Source organism: Telmatherina bonti, assembly GCF_933228915.1.
Source record: "Telmatherina bonti genome assembly, chromosome: 20".
Taxonomy (NCBI): Eukaryota; Metazoa; Chordata; class Actinopteri; order Atheriniformes; family Telmatherinidae; genus Telmatherina; species Telmatherina bonti.
The window spans coordinates 33320870-33347309 of NC_136618.1; the positions used below are offsets into that span (position 1 = coordinate 33320870).

At 47.4% G+C, this 26440-nt stretch overlaps 1 protein-coding gene across 1 annotated transcript in view; it reads left to right on the forward strand.

The window, feature by feature from the left end:
* LOC306770991 (piezo-type mechanosensitive ion channel component 2-like) overlaps nucleotides 1-26440 on the forward strand; it is a 76309-nt gene that overhangs the window by 49277 nt on the left and 592 nt on the right. The window contains 30 exon segments of the mRNA XM_079260011.1: nucleotides 4246-4423; nucleotides 4497-4583; nucleotides 5081-5237; nucleotides 5318-5414; nucleotides 5548-5713; nucleotides 5791-5880; nucleotides 8215-8353; nucleotides 8357-8447; nucleotides 8523-8641; nucleotides 8816-8930; nucleotides 9535-9603; nucleotides 9684-9850; nucleotides 9936-10633; nucleotides 12686-12988; nucleotides 13066-13167; nucleotides 13940-14096; nucleotides 14181-14363; nucleotides 15423-15606; nucleotides 15716-15815; nucleotides 15892-16039; nucleotides 16152-16239; nucleotides 16320-16446; nucleotides 16617-16775; nucleotides 17177-17324; nucleotides 17417-17605; nucleotides 22353-22445; nucleotides 23316-23482; nucleotides 23560-23676; nucleotides 24016-24095; nucleotides 24174-24387. Coding sequence (XP_079116137.1) covers nucleotides 4246-4423; nucleotides 4497-4583; nucleotides 5081-5237; nucleotides 5318-5414; nucleotides 5548-5713; nucleotides 5791-5880; nucleotides 8215-8353; nucleotides 8357-8447; nucleotides 8523-8641; nucleotides 8816-8930; nucleotides 9535-9603; nucleotides 9684-9850; nucleotides 9936-10633; nucleotides 12686-12988; nucleotides 13066-13167; nucleotides 13940-14096; nucleotides 14181-14363; nucleotides 15423-15606; nucleotides 15716-15815; nucleotides 15892-16039; nucleotides 16152-16239; nucleotides 16320-16446; nucleotides 16617-16775; nucleotides 17177-17324; nucleotides 17417-17605; nucleotides 22353-22445; nucleotides 23316-23482; nucleotides 23560-23676; nucleotides 24016-24095; nucleotides 24174-24387 — 4732 coding nt within the window.

A 26440-nucleotide genomic window follows, 5' to 3' on the forward strand; every position in this document is an offset into this window, starting at 1 on the left:
CTAGAGTCCAGTCCTGACTCCAGATTAGAATCCAGACCAGACTCCAGACTAGAATCCAGTGCGGTCTCCTAAATAGAATCCAGTCCGGACTCCAGACTAGAATCCAGTTTGGTCTCCAGACTCCAGACTAGAGTCCAGTCCAGACTCCAGACTATAATTCAGTCCAGACTGCAGACTAGTCAAGTCTCCAGACTAGTCCAGACTCCAGACGGGAGTCTAGTCCATTCTCCAGACTAGAATCCAGTCCAGTCTACAGACTAGTCCAGACTACGGACAAGAGTGCAGTCCAGACTCCAGACTAGAATCCAGTCCAGACTCCAGACTAGAATCCAATCCAGACTCCAGACTAAGGTCCAGGCCAGACTCCAGACTAGAATCTAGTCCAGACTCCAGACTCCAGACTCGAATCCAGTCTGGTCTCCAGACTAGAATCCAGTCAGGAATCCAGACTAGAATCCAGTCCTGACTCCAGACTAAGGTCCAGGCCAGATTCCAGAATAGAATCCAGTACAGACTCCAGACTAGAATCTAGTCCAGACTCCAGAATAGAATCCAGTCCAGACTCCAGACTAGAATCCAGTCCAGTCTCCAGATTAGAATCCAGTCCAGACTCCAGACTAGAATCCAGTCCAGACTCCAGACTAGAATTCAGTCCAGACTCCAGAATAGAATCCAGTCCAGACTCCAGACTAGAATCCAGTCCAGACTCCAGACTAGAATCCAATCCAGACTCCAGACTAAGGTCCAGGCCAGACTCCAGACTAGAATCTAGTCCAGACTCCAGACTCCAGACTCGAATCCAGTCTGGTCTCCAGACTAGAATCCAGTCAGGAATCCAGAATAGAATCCAGTCCTGACTCCAGACTAAGGTCCAGGCCAGATTCCAGAATAGAATCCAGTACAGACTCCAGACTAGAATCTAGTCCAGACTCCAGAATAGAATCCAGTCCAGACTCCAGACTAGAATCCAGTCCTGACTCCAGACTAAAATCCAGTCCAGACTCCAGACTAGAATCCAGTCCAGACTCCAGACTAGAATCCAGTCCAGACTCCAGACTAGAATTCAGTCCAGACTCCAGACTAGAATCCAGTCCAGACTCCAGACTAGAATTCAGTCCAGACTGCAGACTAGAGTCCAGACTCCAGACTAATATCCAGTCCAGACTCCAGACTAGAATCCAGTCCTGACTCCAGACTAGAGTCCAGTCCAGACTCCAGACTAGAATCCAGTTTGGTCTCCAGACTCCAGACTAGAGTCCAGTCCAGACTCCAGACTATAATTCAGTCCAGGCTGCAGACTAGTCAAGTCTCCAGACTAGTCCAGACTCCAGACGGGAGTCTAGTCCATTCTCCAGACTAGAATCCAGTCCAGTCTACAGACTAGTCCAGACTACGGACAAGAGTGCAGTCCAGACTCCAGACTAGAATCCAGTCCAGACTCAAGACTAGAATCCAATCCAGACTCCAGACTAAGGTCCAGGCCAGACTCCAGACTAGAATCTAGTCCAGACTCCAGACTCCAGACTCGAATCCAGTCTGGTCTCCAGACTAGAATCCAGTCAGGAATCCAGACTAGAATCCAGTCCTGACTCCAGACTAAGGTCCAGGCCAGATTCCAGAATAGAATCCAGTACAGACTCCAGACTAGAATCTAGTCCAGACTCCAGAATAGAATCCAGTCCAGACTCCAGACTAGAATCCAGTCCACTCTCCAGATTAGAATCCAGTCCAGACTCCAGACTAGAATCTAGTCCAGACTCCAGACTAGAATTCAGTCCAGACTCCAGAATAGAATCCAGTCCAGACTCCAGACTAGAATCCAGTCCAGGCTCCAGACTAGAATCCAATCCAGACTCCAGACTAGAATCCAGTCCAGACTCCAGACTAGAATCTAATCCAGACTCCAGAATAGAATCCAGTCCAGACTCCAGACTGGAATCCAGCAAGACTCCAGATTAGAATCCAGTCCAGACTCCAGACTAGAATCCAGTCCGGACTCCAGACTAGAATTCAGTCCAGACTGCAGACTAGAGTCCAGACTCCAGACTAGAATCCAGTCCTGACTCCAGACTAGAATCCAGTCCTGACTCCACACTAGAATCCAGTCCAGACTCCAGACTAGAATCCAATCCAGACTCCAGATTAGTCCAGACTCCAGAATAGGATCAAGTCCAGACTCCAGATTAGAATCCAGTCCAGACTCCAGACTAGAATCCAGTCCAGACTCCAGACTAGAATCCAGTCCATACTCCAGACTAGAATCCAGTCCAGACTCCAGACTAGAATTCAGTCCAGACTGCAGACTAGAGTCCAGACTCCAGACTAATATCCAGTCCAGACTCCAGACTAGAATCCAGTCCTGACTCCAGACTAGAGTCCAGTCCAGACTCCAGAATAGAATCTTGTCCAGTCTCCAGACTAGTCCAGACTCCAGACTAGAACTCAGTCCAGACTGCAGACTAGAGTCCAGACTCCAGACTACAATCCAGTCCTGACTCCAGACTAGAATCCAGTCCAGACTCCAGACTAGAATCCAGTCCAGACTCCAGACTAGAATTCAGTCCAGACTGCAGACTAGAGTCCAGACTCCAGACTAATATCCAGTCCAGACTCCAGACTAGAATCCAGTCCTGATTCCAGACTAGAGTCCAGTCCAGACTCCAGACTAGAATCCAGTCCAGACTCCAGACTAGAATTCAGTCCAGACTGCAGACTAGAGTCCAGACTCCAGACTAATATCCAGTCCAGACTCCAGACTAGAATCCAGTCCTGACTCCAGACTAGAGTCCAGTCCAGACTCCAGACTAGAATCCAGTCCAGACTCCAGACTAGAATCCAGTCTGGACTCCAGACTAGAATCCAGTCAGGAATCCAGACTAGAATCCAGTCCAGACTCCAGACAAGTCCAGACCCCGACTAGAGTCCAGTCCTGACTCCAGACTCCAGACTCCAGACTAGAATCCAGTCCTGACTCCAGACTAGAGTCCAGTCCAAAATCTAGACTCAAGACTAGAATCCAGTCAGGACTCCAGACTAGAATCCAGTGTGGTCTCCAGACTAGAGTCCAGACTAGTCCAGACTCTAGACTAGAGTCCAGTCCAGACTCCAGACTATAATTCAGTCCAGACTGCAGACTAGTCCAGACTCCAGAATAGAGTGTAGTCCAGACTCCAGACTCCAGACTAGAATCCAGTCCAGACTCCAGGCTAGTCCAGACTCCCAGACTAGAGTCCAGTCCTGACTCCAGACTCCAGACTAGAATCCAGTCCAGACTCCAGACTAGAGTCCAGTCCAGACTCCAGACTATAATTCAGTCCAGACTGCAGACTAGTCCAGACTCCAGAATAGAGTCTAGTCCAGACTCCAGACTCCAGACTAGAATCCAGTCAGGAATCCAGTCCAGACTCCAGGCTAGTCCAGACTCCCGACTAGAGTCCAGTCCTGACTCCAGACTCCAGACTAGAATCCAGTCCAGACTCCAGACTAGAGTCCAGTCCAGACTCCAGACTCCAAACTAAAATCCAGTCCGGACACCAGACTAGAATCCAGTCAGGACTCAAGACTAGAATCCAGTCCAGACTCCATACTAGTCCAGACTCCTGACTAGAGTCCAGTCCTGACTCCAGACTCCAGACTAGAATCCAGTCCAGACTCCAGACTAGAGTCCAGTCCAGACTCCAGACTCCAAACTAAAATCCAGTCCGGACTCCAGACTAGAATCCAGTCAGGACTCAAGACTAGAATCCAGTCCAGACTCCATACTAGTCCAGACTCCCGACTAGAGTCCAGTCCTGACTCCAGACTCTAGACTAGAGTCCAGTCCTGACTCCAGACTCTAGACTAGAGTCCAGTCCAGACTCCAGACTCTAGACTAGAGTCCAGTCCAGACTCCAGACTCTAGACTAGAGTCCAGTCCAGACTCCAGACTCTAGACTAGAGTCCAGTCCAGACTCCAGACTCTAGACTAGAGTCCAGTCCAGACTCCAGACTCCAGATTAGAATCCAGTCCAGACTCCAGATTAGAGTCCATACTGTAGTGGACTGTTAATCCAGGTGGTCTCATGGTCCTGAGTGAAAGTTTTCAGATTGTTTTTCTGTGATTTCGTGTCTTGATGTTGTGGAATGTTCTGAGATTTTATGGAAAGCAGAGATTCTGCACGTGAAAAGTGACGTAAATAAACCCATAACAAACTGAACCAGGAAGTCGGTGAATGTGGTGATGATGAGCGACTCCTCACCTTTCAGACGACTTCCTGCTCCTGCTCGGGGCGTCTCTACAGCTGCAGGTGTTTGAGGAGGAGCTCCAGACATCCGTTCAGCTCCTAGCAGGAGACAACAGTGAGATGGACGAAGACGACGAGCACTTCTCTGATCCAATCAGACGTCTCCGTCTCTGTACAGTGCCAGACTTCATACTGTGCAGGTAATCTGCAGCATGGTCACCTGTCTATGTCACCTGTCTACGTGTCAACTGTCCCTCTCTTGTGTTTGTTCAGGTCGTACCTGGATATGATGAAGGTGATCATCTTCAGTTACATGTTCTGGTTTGTCCTCACCATCATCTTCATCACTGGAACCACCAGGTGAGGGGTGGAGTCACACGTAGAGATGGATGCAGCTGATGCTGTGGTTTATTGAAGTGCAATGCCGATGATGACCACTAGGTGGTCAGAAATACCTCCAACAGGTGTATTGAAAACAGTTGGTTCGTTAAACTGGTTTACTGCTGATAAACCAGTCAGTGAAACAACCAGATTTGTGGGTCATCCAAATCCAGACTGGAACACCTGAGCCCACGATCCACACAAGTCTGAAAACCAAAGCACAAGATTGTTGACTCAGCAGATGGTCCAGCCAGTCGCAGACAAGACAGCACAGCCAGCCAACCAGTCGGCGCCAACCAGTCGGCGCCAATCAGTCGGCGCCAATCAGCCGGTAGCCAATCAGCTGGCGCGAACCATTCGGCTCCAAGTCCTTCCACTGTAACACTTCCATAAAAATGTTCTGAAATCATTTGAAGTTGTATTTCTGACGTGTGAAAATTCCCAGCTGACAGTGAAGCGGATCTGATCTGTTCCAGGATCAGTATCTTCTGCATGGGTTACCTGGTGGCCTGTTTCTACTTCTTGTTGGTGGGCGGAGACCTGCTGCTGAAACCAGTTAAATCCATCCTGCTGTACTGGGACTGTCTGATTGGCTACAACATGTTTGTGATCACCATGAAGAACATTCTGTCGGTGAGGCACATCTTCATTACCATCAGTGTGATTAGTGTACACAGAGCAAACCTGTGTGTGTGTGTGTGTGTGTGTATCAGATCCTGGCTTGTGGCTTCATCAAGTCTCTGGTGTTGAACCACTGCTGGCTGATCCAGCTCTTCAGCCTGGCGTGCACCATCAAAGGATACTCTAAACGTACGTCTGTCGTCCCCTCCTCCAAGCCTCCTCCTCTTCTGTTGTTTACAGTTTGTTTACAGTTTGTTCTTTACAGTCTGTTGTTTACAGTTCTGTTGTTTACTGTCTGTTGTTTGCTGTTTGTTGTTTACAGCGGAGCAGCAGAGCAGTAAACAGTGTGAGCTGCCGAGCGACGAGGCCGGGATCATCTGGGACGGTGTGTGTTTCTGCTTCCTGCTGCTGCAGAGGAGGGTCTTCAGGAGTCACTACTTCATGTATGTGGTGCTGGACCTGCAGAATACGCAGCTTCTGGCGTCCAGGTACACACCTCTCTCTCACACACACACACACACACACACACAGCCAGTCACATAACAGCAATGTGTGTGTGCTGCAGGGGGGCGGAGCTCTTTGAGGCGTCCACAGTGAAAGCCGTCAGAGCGAGACTGAGCGAGGAGAAGACCTCCATGGACTTACTGAAGAGACAGTAAGACTTAAAGTCCAGAGTCAAGACTAGATATAATCCAGGACAAGTCCAACACGTGTCCCAGTCTAGTCCTGGTTTAGTCCAGTTATTTTCTACCAGTCCAGTCCAGTCCTGGTCTGGCATGAGTCCAGCCCCAAAACCACTTTGTTGAGTCCAGAACCAGTGTGGGAAGAGACCAGACTGTCTCAGTCCAGTCTAGAGTTTAGTCTGGTTCCAACCCAGGAACAGTCCAGATCCCAGAATGAGAACTGGACCAGACAGAAACTGGATTCTGTCCCATCTGGACTTCAGCCTGTAGTCAGGTCCTGTGTTCTGTAGTGATGTCCATAAATATGTTGGTGGACAAACTCACCTGTCCAGGTACAGATACACACATGTCCAGGTACAGATACACACCTGTCCAGGTACAGATACACACATGTCCAGGTACAGATACACACCTGTCCAGGTACAGATACACACATGTCCAGGTACAGATACACACCTGTCCAGGTACAGATACACACCTGTCCAGGTACAGATACTCACCTGTCCAGGTACAGATACACACCTGTCCAGGTACAGATACACACCTGTCCAGGTACAGATACACACCTGTCCAGGTACAGATACACACATGTCCAGGTACAGATACACACATGTCCAGGTACAGATACACACCTGTCCAGGTACAGATACACACATGTCCGGGTACAGATACACACATGTCCGGGTACAGATACACACATGTCCGGGTACAGATACACACATGTCCAGGTACAGATACACACCTGTCCAGGTACAGATACACACATGTCCAGGTACAGATACACACATGTCCAGGTACAGATACACACATGTCCGGGTACAGATACACACATGTCCAGGTACAGATACACACATGTCCAGGTACAGATACACACATGTCCGGGTACAGATACACACATGTCCGGGTACAGATACACACATGTCCGGGTACAGATACACACATGTCCAGGTACAGATACACACATGTCCAGGTACAGATACACACCTGTCCAGGTACAGATACACACATGTCCAGGTACAGATACACACATGTCCAGGTACAGATACACACATGTCCGGGTACAGATACACACATGTCCAGGTACAGATACACACCTGTCCAGGTACAGATACACACATGTCCAGGTACAGATACACACATGTCCAGGTACAGATACACACATGTCCGGGTACAGATACACACATGTCCAGGTACAGATACACACATGTCCAGGTACAGATACACACATGTCCGGGTACAGATACACACATGTCCGGGTACAGATACACACATGTCCGGGTACAGATACACACATGTCCGGGTACAGATACACACATGTCCGGGTACAGATACACACATGTCCAGGTACAGATACACACATGTCCGGGTACAGATACACACCTGTCCAGGTACAGATACACACATGTCCAGGTACAGATACACACCTGTCCAGGTACAGATACACACATGTCCAGGTACAGATACACACCTGTCCAGGTACAGATACACACATGTCCGGGTACAGATACACACATGTCCAGGTACAGATACACACCTGTCCAGGTACAGATACACACCTGTCCGGGTACAGATACACACCTGTCCGGGTACAGATACACACATGTCCAGGTACAGATACACACCTGTCCAGGTACAGATACACACATGTCCAGGTACAGATACACACATGTCCAGGTACAGATACACACCTGTCCAGGTACAGATACTCACCTGTCCAGGTACAGATACACACATGTCCAGGTACAGATACACACCTGTCCAGGTACAGATACACACCTGTCCAGGTACAGATACACACATGTCCAGGTACAGATACACACCTGTCCAGGTACAGATACACACATGTCCAGGTACAGATACACACATGTCCGGGTACAGATACACACCTGTCCAGGTACAGATGCACACATGTCCAGGTACAGATACACACCTGTCCAGGTACAGATACACACATGTCCAGGTACAGATACACACATGTCCAGGTACAGATACACACATGTCCAGGTACAGATACACACCTGTCCAGGTACAGATACACACATGTCCAGGTACAGATACACACCTGTCCAGGTACAGATACACACATGTCCAGGTACAGATACACACATGTCCGGGTACAGATACACACCTGTCCAGGTACAGATACACACCTGTCCAGGTACAGATACACACATGTCCGGGTACAGATACACACATGTCCAGGTACAGATACACACCTGTCCAGGTACAGATACACACCTGTCCAGGTACAGATACACACCTGTCCGGGTACAGATACACACCTGTCCCGTCTCTGTGTCCTTCAGGATGGAGAGGATAAAATCCCGGCAGCAGAAATTCCGTAAAGGAAAGGAGAGGATGATGACGATGACCCGAGACAGTTTCCAAACCGATGGTCTGGCAAATAATATCTGTCGTCATGGCAACAGGCTTCCAGTTGCTGCATAAACTGAAGATTTATTTTCTGCAGGTCAAGAAAAGACGAGGGAGGTGCAGGAGGAGAAAGACTGGTGGAAACCCTGGGTCAATCACGCCTCCAGTGAGTCACATGACCTCTGACATGATCAGAGCCTTCTGCCACTTCAGACGGGGTTCATATTGTTTCTCCCTGTAGTGGTGAGGAGTGGCGACTACTACCTGTTTGAGACAGACAGTGAGAAGGAGGAGGAAGAAGAGAAGAAGGGGGGAGAGGAGAAAAAAGAGGCGGGGCTTACTGACAAGTCAGCCTTTCAGGTAAGTCTCCATGACTCGCTGGAAATGATGTTGGATGTTGTTGGATGTTGGGAATCCAACCTCTGCTCCTCTGCCAGTGGGAGCAGAAAATAAAGACCATGGAGTAGCTGGAAGACACAGCAGCTGTATGTCTGATGAGGTTTGTGATGAGTCTGGTTTGTTCCTCTCCGTCAGTTCGTCTACCATGCCTGGATTACAGACTCCAGAACAGCTATGAGAGCTCGCAGCAAGAAGCTCTGGAGGAAGAACTCGTCCGAACAGCGGAGCAGGAGAGAGGAGGAGAGAGGAGGTGAGGAGGAGCTGGAGGGAGGTGGAACATCCTCACATAAACATCTGCACCGCTGTCACCGTTCACACGTTCACATCTGGGTTTGTAGTATTGACTGGTTAGGATACTCATCCATCATCCCTCCATCCATCTATCTATCCATCCATTGTCCCTCCATCCATCCATCCATCCATCCATCTATCTATCCCTCAGTCCATTCATCCATCCCTCCCTCCATCTATCATCCATCCATCCATCCCTCCATCCATCCATCCATCCCTCCCTCCATCTATCATCCATCCATCCATCCCTCCATCCATCCATCCATCCCTCCCTCCATCCATACATCCATCCATCCATCATCCATCCAGTAATCAATCCATCGTGAACCAGTGAGGAACATTTAATCAGATTTAAATAGTTTTTTCTGGATCAGCTTTACCTGGATAATTGAATTAAAACATACAACATTAATACAGACAGAAGGCAGGAAGCGTAATGGTTTCACATCTACAACTTGTCTCAAACCCATTTCAGTGTTCTCAAATGTTGGTGAAACAGTGTCTGAGCAGTCTTAGTGTCAGAGGTAGCGATGATACCAGAACCATCTTCTTCTGTTTAACAGCTGCAGTCATAGAGGTGATGGAGGAGACAGAGGAGGAGGAAGTGGAGGAGGACACGGGGTTGGAACCAGGTAGGAGGTTTCCACTGAAGCGTTTTATAAAATGTATTAATATAGGAGTCGTTAAAACGCTCGGCTTCCGTGTTCTTCAGACACAGCTCTGCGTCGGTTCTCCAACACTCTTCGGTTCTTCTGGGTTCTGCTCTCTGCTCTCCTTGACTCTCTGACTGCCTGGTTGAACAGCTTGTGTCAGGAACACATGGATATCTCCACCGTGCTCCGGATTGAGCACTGCATGTTGACACAGCAGGCCAAACAGGTAGAAACATCAGGACTGCAATGTCCTGCAGCAGGCTGTGGGCTGGAGGGGAATCCTAACCTGGTTGTGTTCTCTGGCTTTCCAGGGCAGTACCCCCAGCAGGGAGGCTATCAACTATTACTACCAACAGAAGATGATGGGAACCTCTACAGAGTCAGAACTGGACTACAGTACCCATGAGTCCAAGCAACAGGCCTCAGCTGAGACAGGAAGAGAAGAGAGGCTCGTTTCTGACCCAGCTGGAGAAGCACCAGCTCAATCATCTGGCGAAGAACTACAGTCAATTTCTGGCAGAAATTACATGGGAGACCTACACACTGAGCCAGAACCAGGATCTGGACCAGCAGATTGTGGTCCCACAAATCTACATGTTGAGACAGAAATAGAAGGAAGTGGACTCTTCAGTCCATACCCTGAACCTGGTCCAGCACTGGGATCAGGACCAGATCCAAACACTCTTCATGCTAAAACAGGACTGGAGTTCTACAAAGACCAAGTCCAAAAAACTGAACCTCAAAATCCTGAAGATCCTCCTGAAATGGATCCAGAACCATTATCAGGAGCAGATGGATCAGTAGAACCAGATCAAGCCTCAGAGGGTCCAGCTGAAGCAAAACCTCCACCGGGACAAGCGGAGAAATCTGGTGAAGCCGAGGGCCGCCCAGAATGCCTGGTGGCAAAAACCAGCCAAAGACCACGACCCAGGTTGTCCAGGATGGACAGAGTCCGTTCTTTCCCGTCCTTCACATCTTCAGAGGAAGACAGCACCGGTGGATCACACAGGTCCGTTCATCAGGAATCATCCTCTGATCTCAGCCAGACTATCATCCTGGTGTCTACAGGGACACCTTCCTACTTCTTCTTCTTCTTTACCAGAACCTTCCTGCTTCTTCTTCTTTACCAGAACCTTCCTACTTCTTCTTCTTCTTTACCAGAACCTTCCTGCTTCTTCTTCTTTACCAGAACCTTCCTACTTCTTCTTCTTCTTTACCAGAACCTTCCTGCTTCTTCTTCTTTACCAGAACCTTCCTACTTCTTCTTCTTCTTTACCAGAACCTTCCTGCTTCTTCTTCTTTACCAGAACCTTCCTACTTCTTCTTCTTCTTTACCAGAACCTTCCTGCTTCTTCTTCTTTACCAGAACCTTCCTACTTCTTCTTCTTCTTTACCAGAACCTTCCTGCTTCTTCTTCTTTACCAGAACCTTCCTTCTTCTTCTTCTTCTTTACCAGAACCTTCCTGCTTCTTCTTCTTTACCAGAACCTTCCTACTTCTTCTTCTTCTTTACCAGAACCTTCCTGCTTCTTCTTCTTTACCAGAACCTTCCTGCATCTTCTTCTTCTTTACCAGAACCTTCCTGCTTCTTCTTCTGGATCTTTATAAGAACCTTCCTGCATCTTCTTCCTCTTTATCAGAACCTTCCTGCTTCTTCTTCTGGATCTTTATAAGAACCTTCCTGCTTCTTCTTCTTCTTTACCAGAACCTTCCTGCTTCTTCTTCTTTATCAGAACCTTCCTGCTTCTTCTTCTTCTTTACCAGAACCTTCCTGCTTCTTCTTCTTTATCAGAACCTTCCTGCTTCTTCTTCTTCTTTACCAGAACCTTCCTGCTTCTTCTTCTGGATCTTTATAAGAACCTTCCTGCTTCTTCTTCTTCTTTACCAGAACCTTCCTGCATCTTCTTCTTCTTTATCAGAACCTTCCTGCTTCTTCTTCTTCTTTACCAGAACCTTCCTGCTTCTTCTTCTTCTTTATCAGAACCTTCCTGCATCTTCTTCTGGATCTTTATCAGAACCTTCCTGCTTCTTCTTCTTCTTTACCAGAACCTTCCTGCTTCTTCTTCTTCTTTATCAGAACCTTCCTGCATCTTCTTCTGGATCTTTATCAGAACCTTCCTGCATCTTCTTCTTCTTTACCAGAACCTTCCTGCACCTTCTTCTTCTTTACCAGAACCTTCCTGCTTCTTCTTCTTTATCAAAACCTTCCTGCTTCTTCTTCTTCTTTACCAGAACCTTCCTGCTTCTTCTTCTGGATCTTTATAAGAACCTTCCTGCTTCTTCTTCTTCTTTACCAGAACCTTCCTGCATCTTCTTCTTCTTTATCAGAACCTTCCTGCTTCTTCTTCTTCTTTACCAGAACCTTCCTGCTTCTTCTTCTTCTTTATCAGAACCTTCCTGCATCTTCTTCTGGATCTTTATCAGAACCTTCCTGCTTCTTCTTCTTCTTTACCAGAACCTTCCTGCTTCTTCTTCTGGATCTTTATCAGAACCTTCCTGCTTCTTCTTCTTCTTTACCAGAACCTTCCTGCATCTTCTTCTTCTTTATCAGAACCTTCCTGCATCTTCTTCTTCTTTATCAGAACCTTCCTGCTTCTTCTTCTTCTTTACCAGAACCTTCCTGCTTCTTCTTCTTCTTTATCAGAACCTTCCTGCTTCTTCTTCTGGATCTTTATCAGAACCTTCCTGCTTCTTCTTCTTCTTTACCAGAACCTTCCTGCATCTTCTTCTTCTTTATCAGAACCTTCCTGCTTCTTCTTCTTCTTTACCAGAACCTTCCTGCTTCTTCTTCTGGATCTTTATCAGAACCTTCCTGCTTCTTCTTCTTCTTTACCAGAACCTTCCTGCTTCTTCTTCTTCTCTTGGATCTTCATCAGAATGTGTATATCCTTCGTCAGAACCGGGCCAGTGGGTTGAGGACCTGAGACCTCCGTTCATGAGGCTCCCCCTCCCCCTGAGCTAAATGCTCTGAACGTTTTTACCAATCAGACATATTGATAACCAGGCTGGTGTTGGGTGTTTTGGACAATAACAATAACATTGATCTGTCTGTGTGTAAACAGTGGTGGAGAATCAACACAACAACTTCCTGTTTGTAGCCAGCCTCCTCATCAGTTCTCCAGTGCCTCCTTTCCCACCTCCTCATCCTCCCTGCACCTCCCACCTTCCTACAGCCTGGCCCTCGGCCTAGACCTGCAGACAGGTACGGGGCAGTTAGAGGACGCCAGTGAGTTGGGCCCAGGAGTCGGGAGACCACTGTCTTTTCAGAGTCCGGTGGGTGACTTCCTGTCTGAGTCAGCCTCCACTTCCTGTCCGGTGGCGTCTCGCACCCAGGAGCTGACTGCCAGCGAGCTGCTGAAAAACAGGTGAGGACAGACGAGACGTAACGGGATCTTCAGCTGTGACCTGCTCATGATTCACACCACATTTTTCTGTGCTTCAGGACTTTTTACAACAAGGAGCTGGAGGCATCAGACCGTTTCTACGGCAACCAGCCCCAGCTGTTGCAGCTGTGCTACGCCCTGTACCACATCCTGGCAGCCAGGTAAGCTGACATGAACACGCTTTCCTGTAGATTCCAGCTGTGTTTACATCCAGTCCTCCTCAGACATGCAGTTCAGTTCTACATGTGATGCTTTCAATGCTGCGACCTGAGTTTCACCTTGACGTGCACATGAATGGGCGCATGCGGGTAAACGCCCCAACCATCAGAGAAAGCATAAAGACATGTCTTCATCCAGCTGGAAACCAGACAGACATCCTGGTTTTTAAATTCCCACAGGGAGTTGAAGATGTGGAGAACTTCTTGTCCATCATGGAGACGCAGCTGGACGAGCTGGATCCCTTCCACAGGATGAACTTCTGAGTTCTATATTAGCTTAAAATAGATTTAACATTCTTTGTAAATGTTAACGTCTACATGCTTTTTAAGATCTGGACTTTAAGAAGATTTAGAAATTCCACTCAGTAAAACTTGTTTATTCACTCCATCAGGACATTAAAAAACTAAACCGTTGTCTGTCCTCCATGGTTTCAGTCATTTATGGGAAAGTTGGCCGTCATGAGGATTGAAGACTTCTTCATTCCTGACAGCTGACTGTAGCTGTCACATGATGTTTAGTCTGCTTGTCTTCAACTCACCTTTTCTTCTTCTTCACCTCATCCAGTGTTTCTGTAGATATTCAGTAAACCACGCGGTTTCCCAGGTCGTGAATGCTCATATTCACTGTATCTGTATCTGTTAAACTGAGGCCAGTTAACAACCAAAACATGTTTCTATGTGGCTGACAAAGTCATGTCCTGTTTGTTCCTGTCAGGTCGGAGATAGTGTGTTATCTCGTCATTGTGTTGAACCACATGGTGTCTGGCAGCTGTCTCACATTGGTGCTTCCTATGCTAGTCTTTCTCTGGGCAACGCTGTCTGTTCCTCGACCTAGTAAGACCTTCTGGATGACGGCTATCATCTACACTGAGGTTTGCGGTGTTCTGTTCCTTGGAATGATGCTCCTTTCTGGCTTTATCCGTAACTTCATACTTGGCTCCTCTGTGTGTCCTCAGGTCACTATTGTAATCAAGTATTTCTTCCAGTTTGGGTTTTTTCCCTTCAACCAGAAGCTAGAAGTGGACCGTTCCAAACCTTTCCACCCTCCAAACATCCTGGGTGTTGAGAAGAAGGAAGGCTACGTTCTGTATGATCTGCTGCAGCTGCTGGCTTTGTTCTACCATAGAGCCATACTCAAGGTAAAACCCACACTTAAACCACCATAATGAAAATAAACAAACTTCCACAACAGCCCTATGATTGGATGTAAAAGCAGGACCTACACCACCACAGAATGAGAGCGAAAGTATAACACACACCAACATAGAGCCATACTGAAGCTAAAATGCCAACTTTTACCACCACAGAACCAGAATGAAGTTAGACAGTTCCTGTTTAGTAGTGAAGATTTCTGCAACAAGCTTTAGTCAAACACCATATAGCTCTTCTAGTTCCAGCAGAGTCACACGTCTGTTTCACTGCTGCTGGGGCAAGAGAGGGGAGATTACCCCTAAACCAACTGATGCTCGCTGCTGCTGGTTAAAGTAAGTGAGCTAACCCTGAAGCTAGCTACTGCTTGTTAAAGTAAAGCAAGCTTACCCTGAAGTTAGCTGCTGCTGGTTAAAGTAAGTGAGCTAACCCTGAAGCTAGCTACTGCTGGTTAAAGTAAAGCGAGCTAACCCTGAAGCTAGCTACTGCTGGTTAAAGTAAAGCAAGCTAACCCTGAAGTTAGCTGCTGCTGGTTAAAGTAAGTGAGCTAACCCTGAAGCTAGCTACTGGTGGTTAAAGTAAAGCGAGCTAACCCTGAAGCTAGCTGCTACTGATTAAAGTAAAGCGAGCTAACCCTGAAGCTAACTGCTGCTGGTTAAAGTAAGCGAGCTAACTAGCTGCTGCTTAAGCAGCCCCAACCCTACACCCTTGAGTTGGAGGCTGAAAATTTAACAGGCGTTTCTCTTGCAGTTTTCACAAATTGTGGAGGCAACAGACCAGATGCTTGATTACTAAACCCTCACAGAAATTATGCTTTAGAAGTAAAAGGACCAGATGGAAAGACAAGGAAAATAACTGGTTGTTGACAAACGTTCCTGTGAATGCAGTATTTAGCTAACCTAGCAGAATAGCTGCTACGCTCTGGATTGAACCACCCCAGGTTGGACAGTACGCTACAGTATTACCAACAGAACTGTGCTTGCAGTAAAAACCACCACAGAAACCTATTTAAATTTATTAAACTCCCTGTTCCTTGTCATCCTCTGCAGTGCCATGGACTGTGGGATCAGACTGTTACCACGGAGACTGGCACACCTGGTCATTGCAGTGATGAAGTTGATTTCACTCTCAGAAGCACCGGAAGTGATGCTGGTACTGATGCTGGCAACATTCTGCGCCGTAGAGCAACAAGACAAACTCGTGGCAGCTCCACTCTGCAACATTCTCCTGCAGGTACAAACACACTGTCACTCCACAAGGGTGATGTCTTGGTATACATATGTGTCCTTATCTTAGCATAAACTTCCAGGTGCTGCATCGTGATGTTTCCTCTTCTTTCCAGGGAGCGTGAGCTCCAAAGCTCAGCAGCCCAGTCGATGGGATCTGCTGCTAGAGAAACTGCAGGAGCTTTCTGTTCTGGCCAGGCAGTATTCTGTCAGCAGGTGAGTATACACTCTGCACACAGTAACACCGTCCATTAACCTCATTATCCACAACTCTCCTGTGTGTGCCTGTAAGGTGCATGTCTCTCTACCAGCCGCTCTGCCAGTTCTTCAGAGCTCTCGTCCAACCTGAGTACAGCGCCGTGACTGATGTGTACGTCCTCATGTTCCTGGCTGACACTGTTGACTTCATCATCATCGTCTTCGGCTTCTGGGCCTTTGGAGTGAAGTTTTGTTCCCGTTTGTTACTGAGTTGAACCAGAACTCCAGTGTAATGTTTCTTAGATTGGATGTCTTTCATTCTGTGAAACTATTTTGTTAATCTTTAACTCTCAGAAACATTCTGCTGCTGCTGATATCACATCCTCCCTGTCTGAGGATCAAGTTCCTGAAGCTTTCTTAGTAATGGTCCTCATCCAGTTTGGTAGGTCCACCCCTGTATTCACACTGCTGTGTCTGTCCACCTGTTTGCTTACGTACCTGTCCACCCATCTGTTTTATCAGGTACCATGGTTATAGACAGGGCTCTGTATTTAAGGAAGACAGTTCTGGGAAAATTGATTTTCCAGGTTATTTTGGTTTTTGGGATTCATTTCTGGATGTTCTTCATCCTGCCGACAGTCACTGAAAGGTAGATCACCTTTATGTTTTTTAACAACTTCTGACCTTTTTTCTAACACAAACCTCTCAGTTACCTTCAGCTGTAATGAAGAATTTATTCCTTTAAATATTCTGTTTCTGGAGGGAGTAACACAAAACTAGTCTGGTTCTTTGTTTACTCCTCCATCCATCTCTCTGCAGGCGGTTCAATCAGAACCTCGTGGCTCAACTGTGGTACTTCGTCAAATGCGTTTACTTTGGCCTGTCAGCTTATCAGATCAGATCTGGTTACCCAACACGAGTTCTAGGAAACTTCCTGACCAAGAGCTACAACTACCTGAACCTCTTCCTGTTCCAAGGGTAGGTTTTAGCCTAGCCTAGCATACCATCCAGACTGCGAGCTGAGAGAAACTGTTTGCCTTGCTTAGCATATAAACTGGAAGCTTTAGGAAACTCTTAGCCTAGCTTAGCATATAAATGGGGGCTGGAGTAAACTCTTAGCTCCGTTTAGCATATAGACTGGGAGCTTTGGGAAACTCTTAGCCTAGCTTAGCATATAGACTGGGAGCTTTGGGAAACTCTTAGCCTAGCTTAGCATATAGACTGGCAGCTTTGGGGAACTCTTAGCCTAGCTTAGCATATAGACTGGCAGCTTTGGGAAACTCTTAGCCTAGCTTAGTATATAAACCTGGAGCTTGGGGAAACTTTGTTTTGTAGTCCGTAACTGGACATCTGACCTGTGTTTCCTATCTTGCTTCTAGTTTCCGACTGGTTCCATTCCTAACCGAGCTGAGAGCGGTGATGGATTGGGTGTGGACAGACACCACACTGTCTCTGTCCTCATGGATCTGTGTGGAGGATGTTTACGCTCACTGTTTTGTCTTAAAATGCTGGAGGGAGTCAGAGAAGGTTCGATTCCCTTTACACAAACATTCTGTCAGTACATAGCCGTCAAAGTGTACACTCCGAAAATACTTGTATTTGTGTGGCTTTGCATACAGAGGTACCCTCAGCCCCGTGGACAGAAGAAAAAGCGGGTGGTCAAGTACGGGATGGGCGGTTTGATCGTTCTCTTATTGATCTGTATCGTCTGGTTTCCTTTGCTCTTCATGTCGCTCATTAAATCTGTTGCTGGAGTGGTCAACCGACCACTTGACGTGTCTCTGACGATCACACTGGGAGGCTTCCAGGTATGCCCACCGTCCCTGCTCACACCTGATCTGTCCAAAACAGTAGTATCGCCTGTTCACTACTTTCACAGTAACACTGATGTGGTTTTCAACAGTAGGCTGACTAGTACTTTTACAGCAGCATAGGTGTGGTTTTAGTACTGAGCGTTTTGTATTTAGTAGTACATCAACAGTAGTACTGACATTATTTTCAACAGTAATAAGTCTAGGCATTAAAAAGTTTGGATCTAAATAAAAACACAATGTAATGATTTTCAAACCTCTTCAAACCATATTTTCTTCCAGGTTGAACATAAACATCATGTTAAAACTGAAACATTTTATTATTTCAGAAAACATATGAGTTTGTTTCAAATATGATGGCAGCAACACAAATATAAAAAGTTGCAATAAAAACAACAAAAGCTGGAAAAGAAAAATTGGTTAAAAAAAAATCTGAAACATCTGCAGGTGATTCGGACAGCTAATTGACACTGAACAATTGTCTCATAACTGGCCAGAGATGGTGATAAAGTATCTGTTCTCATAGCAATAACCTTCCTGCACCCTGTTTTCACTGAATAAAGAAACAATAGACAAACATACTGTTTAGCTTATGAAGCTACAGAATTAATTCATAGATCAACACAGCCATAAAATGTGTCAATAAAAACACCTTATACACGATCCTAGATAGATTCACCAGGTGCCAACAGCGTGTAGATAATGCTGTAATAGACTTTGTCCTGAGACTATCAAGATATGTAATTAAAGATAGTTTTTGGTGGTGGTTTAGAGGCTTTACTGTGTTTTAAGATCCAAAAAGCCATCTATCCATCTCCTTCAAAGGTTCAGTGGAAAATTAAAGACTAATGTCAGAAAAATGGAATCTATCAGTGGCATTGTCTTACTGACATTGTCAGTAAGACAATGTCTTTCTGTTAGCATGTAATAACCCTCCTGAAATCACTTTTATGCTTTTATTCTATTAGAATGAACGATTCTGTCTACTTACTGTGGGTCCACAAACATGGCAGCTGCCACACTTTTACTATGGTGTCTCTGAAAGGACAAACAAGTGTCTTTAAAGCTTTGTAACTATAGTTGTTTAATAGAGGCTAGAGCATTAGTCTGCCCCTGGCCGAAACACCCGACCTGCTGCCAGTAACACCCGGCCTGCTGCCAGTAACACCCGGCCTGCTGCCAGTAACACCCAGCCTGCTGCCAGTAACACCCGACCTGCTGCCAGTAACACCCGGCCTGCTGCCAGTAACACCCGGCCTGCTGCCAGTAACACCCGGCCTGCTGCCAGTAACACCCGACCTGCTGCCAGTAACACCCAGCCTGCTGCCAGTAACACCTGACCTGCTGCCAGTAACACCCGAACTGCTGCCAGTAACACCCAGCCTGCTGCCAGTAACACCTGACCTGCTGCCAGTAACACCCAGCCTTCTGCCAGTAACACCCGACCTGCTGCCAGTAACACCGGGCCTGCTTCCAGTAACACCCGGCCTGCTGCCAGTAACACCGGGCCTGCTGCCAGTAACACCGGACCTGCTGCCAGTAACACCCAGCCTGCTGCCAGTAACACCCAGCCTGCTGCCAGTAACACCCAGCCTGCTGCCAGTAACGCCGGGCCTGCTGCCAGTAACGCCGGGCCTGCTGCCAGTAACACCCAGCCTGCTTCCAGTAACACCCGGCCTGCTGCCAGTAACACCCAGCCTGCTGCCAGTAACACCCGGCCTGCTGCCAGTAACACCCAGCCTTCTGCCAGTAACACCCGACCTGCTGCCAGTAACACCCGGCCTGCTGCCAGTAACACCCGGCCTGCTGCCAGTAACACCTGACCTGCTGCCAGTAACACCGGACCTGCTGCCAGTAACACCCAGCCTGCTGCCAGTAACACCCAGCCTGCTGCCAGTAACACCCGACCTGCTGCCAGTAACACCCGGCATGCTGCCAGTAACACCCGACCTGCTGCCAGTAACACCCGGCCTGCTGCCAGTAACACCCGACCTGCTGCCAGTAACACCCGGCATGCTGCCAGTAACACCCGACCTGCTGCCAGTAACACCCGGCCTGCTGCCAGTAACACCCGACCTGCTGCCAGTAACACCCGGCCTGCTGCCAGTAACACCCGACCTGCTGCCAGTAACACCCGACCTGCTGCCAGTAACACCCGGCATGCTGCCAGTAACACCCGACCTGCTGCCAGTAACACCCGGCATGCTGCCAGTAACACCCGACCTGCTGCCAGTAACACCCGGCCTGCTGCCAGTAACACCCGACCTGCTGCCAGTAACACCGGGCCTGCTGCCAGTAACACCCGGCCTGCTGCCAGTAACACCCGGCCTGCTGCCAGTAACACCGGGCCTGCTGCCAGTAACACCCGGCCTGCTGCCAGTAACACCCAGCCTGCTGCCAGTAACACCCGGCCTGCTGCCAGTAACACCCAGCCTGCTGCCAGTAACACCCGGCCTGCTGCCAGTAACACCTGACCTGCTGCCAGTAACACCCGGCCTGCTGCCAGTAACACCCGACCTGCTGCCAGTAACACCGGGCCTGCTGCCAGTAACACCCGGCATGCTGCCAGTAACACCCGACCTGCTGCCAGTAACACCCGGCCTGCTGCCAGTAACACCCGACCTGCTGCCAGTAACACCGGGCCTGCTGCCAGTAACACCCGGCCTGCTGCCAGTAACACCCGGCCTGCTGCCAGTAACACCGGGCCTGCTGCCAGTAACACCCGGCCTGCTGCCAGTAACACCCAGCCTGCTGCCAGTAACACCGGGCCTGCTGCCAGTAACACCCGACCTGCTGCCAGTAACACCCGACCTGCTGCCAGTAACACCGGGCCTGCTGCCAGTAACACCCAGCCTTCTGCCAGTAACACCCGACCTGCTGCCAGTAACACCGGGCCTGCTGCCAGTAACACCCAGCCTTCTGCCAGTAACACCCGACCTGCTGCCAGTAACACCGGGCCTGCTGCCAGTAACACCCAGCCTTCTGCCAGTAACACCCGACCTGCTGCCAGTAACACCGGGCCTGCTGCCAGTAACACCCGACCTGCTGCCAGTAACACCCGACCTGCTGCCAGTAACACCGGGCCTGCTGCCAGTAACACCGGGCCTGCTGCCAGTAACACCCGACCTGCTGCCAGTAACACCCGACCTGCTGCCAGTAACACCCGACCTGCTGCCAGTAACACCGGGCCTGCTGCCAGTAACACCCGACCTGCTGCCAGTAACACCCGGCCTGCTGCCAGTAACACCGGGCCTGCTGCCAGTAACACCCGGCCTGCTGCCAGTAACACAGGGCCTGCTGCCAGTAACACCCAGCCTGCTGCCAGTAACACCCAGCCTTCTGCCAGTAACACCCAGCCTGCTGCCAGTAACACCCAACCTGCTGCCAGTAACACCCAGCCTGCTGCCAGTAACACCCAGCCTGCTGCCAGTAACACCCAGCCTTCTGCCAATAACACCCAGCCTGCTGCCAGTAACACCCAACCTGCTGCCAGTAACATCCAGCCTGCTGCCAGTAACACCCAGCCTGCTGCCAGTAACACCGGGCCTGCTGCCAGTAACACCCAGCCTGCTGCCAGTAACACCCAGCCTGCTGCCAGTAACACCGGGCCTGCTGCCAGTAACACCCAGCCTGCTGCCAGTAACACCCAGCCTGCTGCCAGTAACACTTAGCCTGTCAGATTATATTGATTTCAAAACTGATGGCAAGAGTTATTTGTCAACGTGCAGACATGGTGCTGTTTGCCACACTGTTAAAACAACACACAGGATACAAACAACATGTTTTACAATTTATATAGATATGATATAATGTAAACAGAATAAAATTTTGATTGTCTCACACAATTTTATTTCAGCATAAAAACAGCATCAGGATGTCAAACAAGAACAGGTCGTGTTACTAATGAATAAACAAGTCATTACATTAAATATACTTAAATTCTATCAGTTTTAAATATATAATTTTATCAATTACATTTTTTGTACAAGAAATAATAGTAAACATATGAAGATTTTTTTAATAGGAAAACAGGTTTTAGCTGATGACAATGTAATTTCAGTTAATCAGAAAATTTTTAGGCCAGATGCAGTTGCCGATGCCAGTGATTGAGCACAATTTAAAAGCACCATAGAAGAAGACAGCACAGATGTACAGTGTTGAAGTTTTACTGTAACAATACAGTCATGGCTACACATGGACCTGCATCATGGCCGCATCACTCATACGGACAGACAAGTTTGTCTGCAGAATTTTGGCCACTGATGGCCACCGTACAGTCACAAATGTGCTATACCCATCTTCACCACTGGATATCAGTAACACTCGCACACAGGACCTTTTCAGGGAGACGGTAAACCACACCAGGTACTTGCAGGGAATCAGTAGCCGTTGGCACCTGTTTTATTATCTATCTGCTGGTTATTGAGATGTTATCTCATGGTGCCGGTTGTGTTGCCTGACATTCGTCACTAGTATGGAAACTGTTTCAGGCTCAGGTCTGATTTTTATGTGCAGAATCGAGCTCTGTGGATTGTTTCTTGTGTTCTACAGGTGTTTCTGAGTATGTACTGCGGTTTCCACGACAGAATCATGTCTAGTTTTCATACAACACTGAGGTGTCAATAAAACATTGAATTGTGATGTTTGTCGCGTCAACCTGCTTCACTTGGCCAGCCCAGTCCTGGCTCCAGACCGCTAAAGATGTTGTTGTTCAGTAATACTGACTGGTTGCTCTCGTTGTCAGCCCATCTTCACAATGAGCGCCCAGCAGAATCAGCTCAGAGATATGACTGAGGATGATTTCAGCTCCTTCATCGGGTCCTACAGTTACACACCTGTAAGTTGTCTGACTGGACTGGTTGGGTCCAGATGTTAGTCTGAATATATTTATATAAACAAAGCTGCATATAAATGGGACTAATGTGAATCATGGATTTGTTTTATTTGGATTGTGATTGGAATAGAGTGAACTGGATTGAACTGGACTGGAAGTGTCTAAAAGTCCGTCACACCTAGAACTGGGCAAAAAACTAAATATGGGAATAAAAAACGCATGGAATGGAAACACCTACATTTCGAAAAAAGGCAGAAATTTTGCTGAAAAGTTTAGTGGCTTTTTCAGACGTTTCGACATAGAAATATATTGCAAAAGTGTAACAGAAACACTTTTTTCGCATTTACGTGTCCCCGGATGTGACGGTTGTGACCAGTTCATTTGTGGTAAAAATGGCGCGGAACAAACAACAGCGAATTTTAGAGTTTCAGAAAAGTAATTGAGGGAGAAAAGCTCTGAAAAGCCGTAGCAAATTCTTCGCAGCAAGTAGAAAATCCAAAAATAACGTTCCGTTACCAACTTGCATTGGCTGCAATTCTCGTAAAAAAAACGTCAGGCTGATGACGAAATCTCGTCGTTCGTCGAATGTAAAATCTCGTCGTATGTCGAATGTAAAATCTCGTCGTATGTCGAATGTAAAATCTCGTCGTATGTCGAATGTAAAATCTCGTCGTACACCATACGGATGAGAGTTTACGAGAACTGAAGCTAACGCACTGAACGCTGTTCAATGGAAACACTTGCAAATCAAAGTTGTTGTTCGTTGAAACTTAGAAAGATCGCAGCTTATGATGTTTTTGTTGTGAACTGGTGCTGAAAAAAAGGAGATTCTACCCAGTACCCTTACACACCATTTGTACATGCATTTCCCAGAATGCCTTGCAGTTCCTGGAAGCATATGGACCCGAGGATGTGACGCTGGCAGAACTGCAGGGCAGCAGTAACTCACTGTGGACTATCAGCCCACCCAGCAGAGAATACCTGGGCCAGGTCCTGAACCTGGACCATTTCCCCCTGACTTTGTCTTGGACTGTGCAGAGGTCTGTCTTTTTGTCCTGATCAGTGATCAATAACTTGTCAATCAAAGTGAAAAGTCCTGATGACGTGTGTTTCGCAGGAACCTGAGTCTGGGGGCGAAGACGGAGCTGGCGTCAGGTAAACATGTGACCTACCTGGACAACCAGACTCGTCTGGAGCTGATTGAGCTGCTGAACGGAACCAGGAACCGCCCTGTGTGAGTGACATAGGGGGCGGGGCTTAGTGGTGGAGGCGGGGCTTCACTTTATGTCTGACGGACTATCAAACCTGCTGCGGCGCTCTTTGAAGCTCGGTCCCTTCACTGTGATTGTGTTGGTGCACCTTGTTGTCCACTCATCAGAATGTAACGTGCTTAAAAACCGCCTTCTTACTAATCACCTCTGATCACTAAACGGGTTTTTGTCAACATTTGTCAACATAAATAAGAACAAAATCACACAGGAAGTGGACACTGTTGAACAAATAAGGAATCGTGGTTGGACTACAAACATGTCCGCCAGGACAGCAGAGTTTCTGAAGCTTCCTCTGTTTTCAGGGTCATACAGGACGTGTTTCCCTGCTTCATTCGAGCGCCCAGTGACTCCAACGCCAGACCCATAGAGCAGCTTTACTTGGGTCAGTATTTTACCGTCTGACACCCTGACCAGAGTACAAGAAGCTCCTCTAACCACAACAATTCTCTCTTCCAATCAGATAACCATTACAAAGACATCCTACTGGCTCTGGAGCGCTCCAGCAACCAGAGCAGAGAAATCCAAGAGTGGTGGATCGTCGACCAACCGGCTGACAGCCTGGTGTCTGTTGGGGGTGTGGCCTCGTTGACTGACAGAAGGGAGGCGGGGCTTCAACTCTTTGTGTTCAGTGACAAAGTCAGTCCTCCGAGTCTGGGCTTCCTGGCTGGATACGGGTACTATGAATACTACACCTATATGTATTCCAGATACAACACCGGTCCGGCTGCCGGCTTGTGCCAAACATATTTACTTTGATAATCTGAAGGGTTTTTATGATTGGTTTAGTTTGAATAATACTATATTTTGGAATTTATTTTACAGTTTTTGTTATTGTTAAAGACAAAAGTTATCAGACAATATGAATATAAGAAATTTGTTTTTATTGCTGTTTCAATAGAAAGTATTTAAACACGGTAGGAAAGAAATACCTGTAAGGTTATAAGTGTGTAACAGGTCTCTAACTCAGCTCCATGCAGACTGCTTTTGTCTTTGTTCATTTACATACTTAACTAGGAAGCCAAAATTGTCTGAAACAGGGATTTTAACATTGGAAGAAGGTCTTAAAGCTCCAGTTTCTCCTTAAATCTGTCGTTAACCATAATGTCTGCCAGCCAGAAACCAGAAACACAAACACACACTCTGAACAGACGTAGCCGTCAGTGTATAATAACTCATAAACATGTGACCACACCTCTCCAAAGGCTAGAGATAGACCAGGACAGTCCAGAGACCTGAGTGGTCAGTAGCACAAATCGCATATCCATACCCTTATCCAGACAATACTCGTCCCCCTAAAAGGCACCTGAGGAATGTTTATAATATTAATCTAATAATGCTTTACATTCAGACGTAAGCTTTAGCTTTAGCAGGGCGGTAATGTATGTCATTTGTTTGTATCACCGACCGAAACGTTTTTTTGTTCAGAAGACTAAAATGTAGCATTAGTTAAAAAATGATGCTGTTTTTTTATAGAAAAAGCTATAAATTCCAACACCTGTACATGAGAATATTGTGATAAAAGTGGCATCAGGTTTTATTTCTCACAGGTCCTATCATCATCATCATCATCTGCTTTCATCTGTGTTGTCTCATGTTCCTGGTATCCTCCAGTCTGAAGCGATCCCCGCGGGACTCCCCACACTCGTATCACCTCTATAAGTATACAGACTGCTTCAGTTAGCTCCCACCCCCCCTCCCGGACCCTGAGGAGGGTATAGAGCTGGTCCACCAGGACAAAAACCTCCTCCACCTCAATGTGAGGTTCAGCTATCCGGCGGACCCTCCTCTCCAGGACCCCTGAATAGACCTTACCAGGGAGGCTGAGGAGTGTGATTCCCCTGTAAATGGAACACACCCTCCCATCCCCCTTCTGAAAAAGTGGGACCACCACCCCAGTCTGCCAATCCAGAGGCACTGTCCCCGATGTCCACGCAATGCTGCAGAGGTGTCAGCCAGGACAGCCCCACAGCATCCTGAACCTTGAATAATTCAGCCCCAAGGACCCTGCCAGCGAGGGGATTTTTAACCACCTCAGTGGGCTCAGACCCACAGACCGGAGAGCCGCCCCCCTTCAGCATTCATATGAAGCAGAGCCTCTCTGAGCCCTGAGGAGATGTGAGGACATCCTGCTTCAGCGAGTCTCCAGACCTGAGAAAAACCTGCTTCTTCCTGTCAGTCATCAGGAATTATGAGTGACGATACGCTTGTCTGCTTTGACCAGTTTTGAATGGTTGAAGCCAGTCAGCAATTTCCATCTTGTTTCAGTAGTTTTATGTAGTTCTTGACAGTTCCGAACAAAATGAAGCCGTTCCTGTCCAGTTTCTGCAGTTTTAAGTAGTTTTTGTCTATTTTGACCAGCTTTGACAGTTTTTAGCCAGTTTCAGCAGTTTCAAGTAGTTCTTGACACTTTAGAGCAGTTTCGATTCGATATCCGATTCGATTCGATTCCTATTTTTGGGGTGCAGATTCGATTTAAATTGCGATTCTCACAATTCTTTGATATTGCTGATTTTTGTAGATTACTTTAAAAAATGGATGAAACTTTTTTTTTTTCTCATCATTTTTCTTGATTTTTAATCAGGAAAAAACAACACCATCATTCTGCTGCTATAATGCCCAAGACAAGCTAAAAGATCAATAAAAATTACAGTAATTTTATAGTGGATTATTTTTATTTATTTGAAAAAAAAAATTGTTTTTTTAACGAAAAATCAATTTTAAAATTGT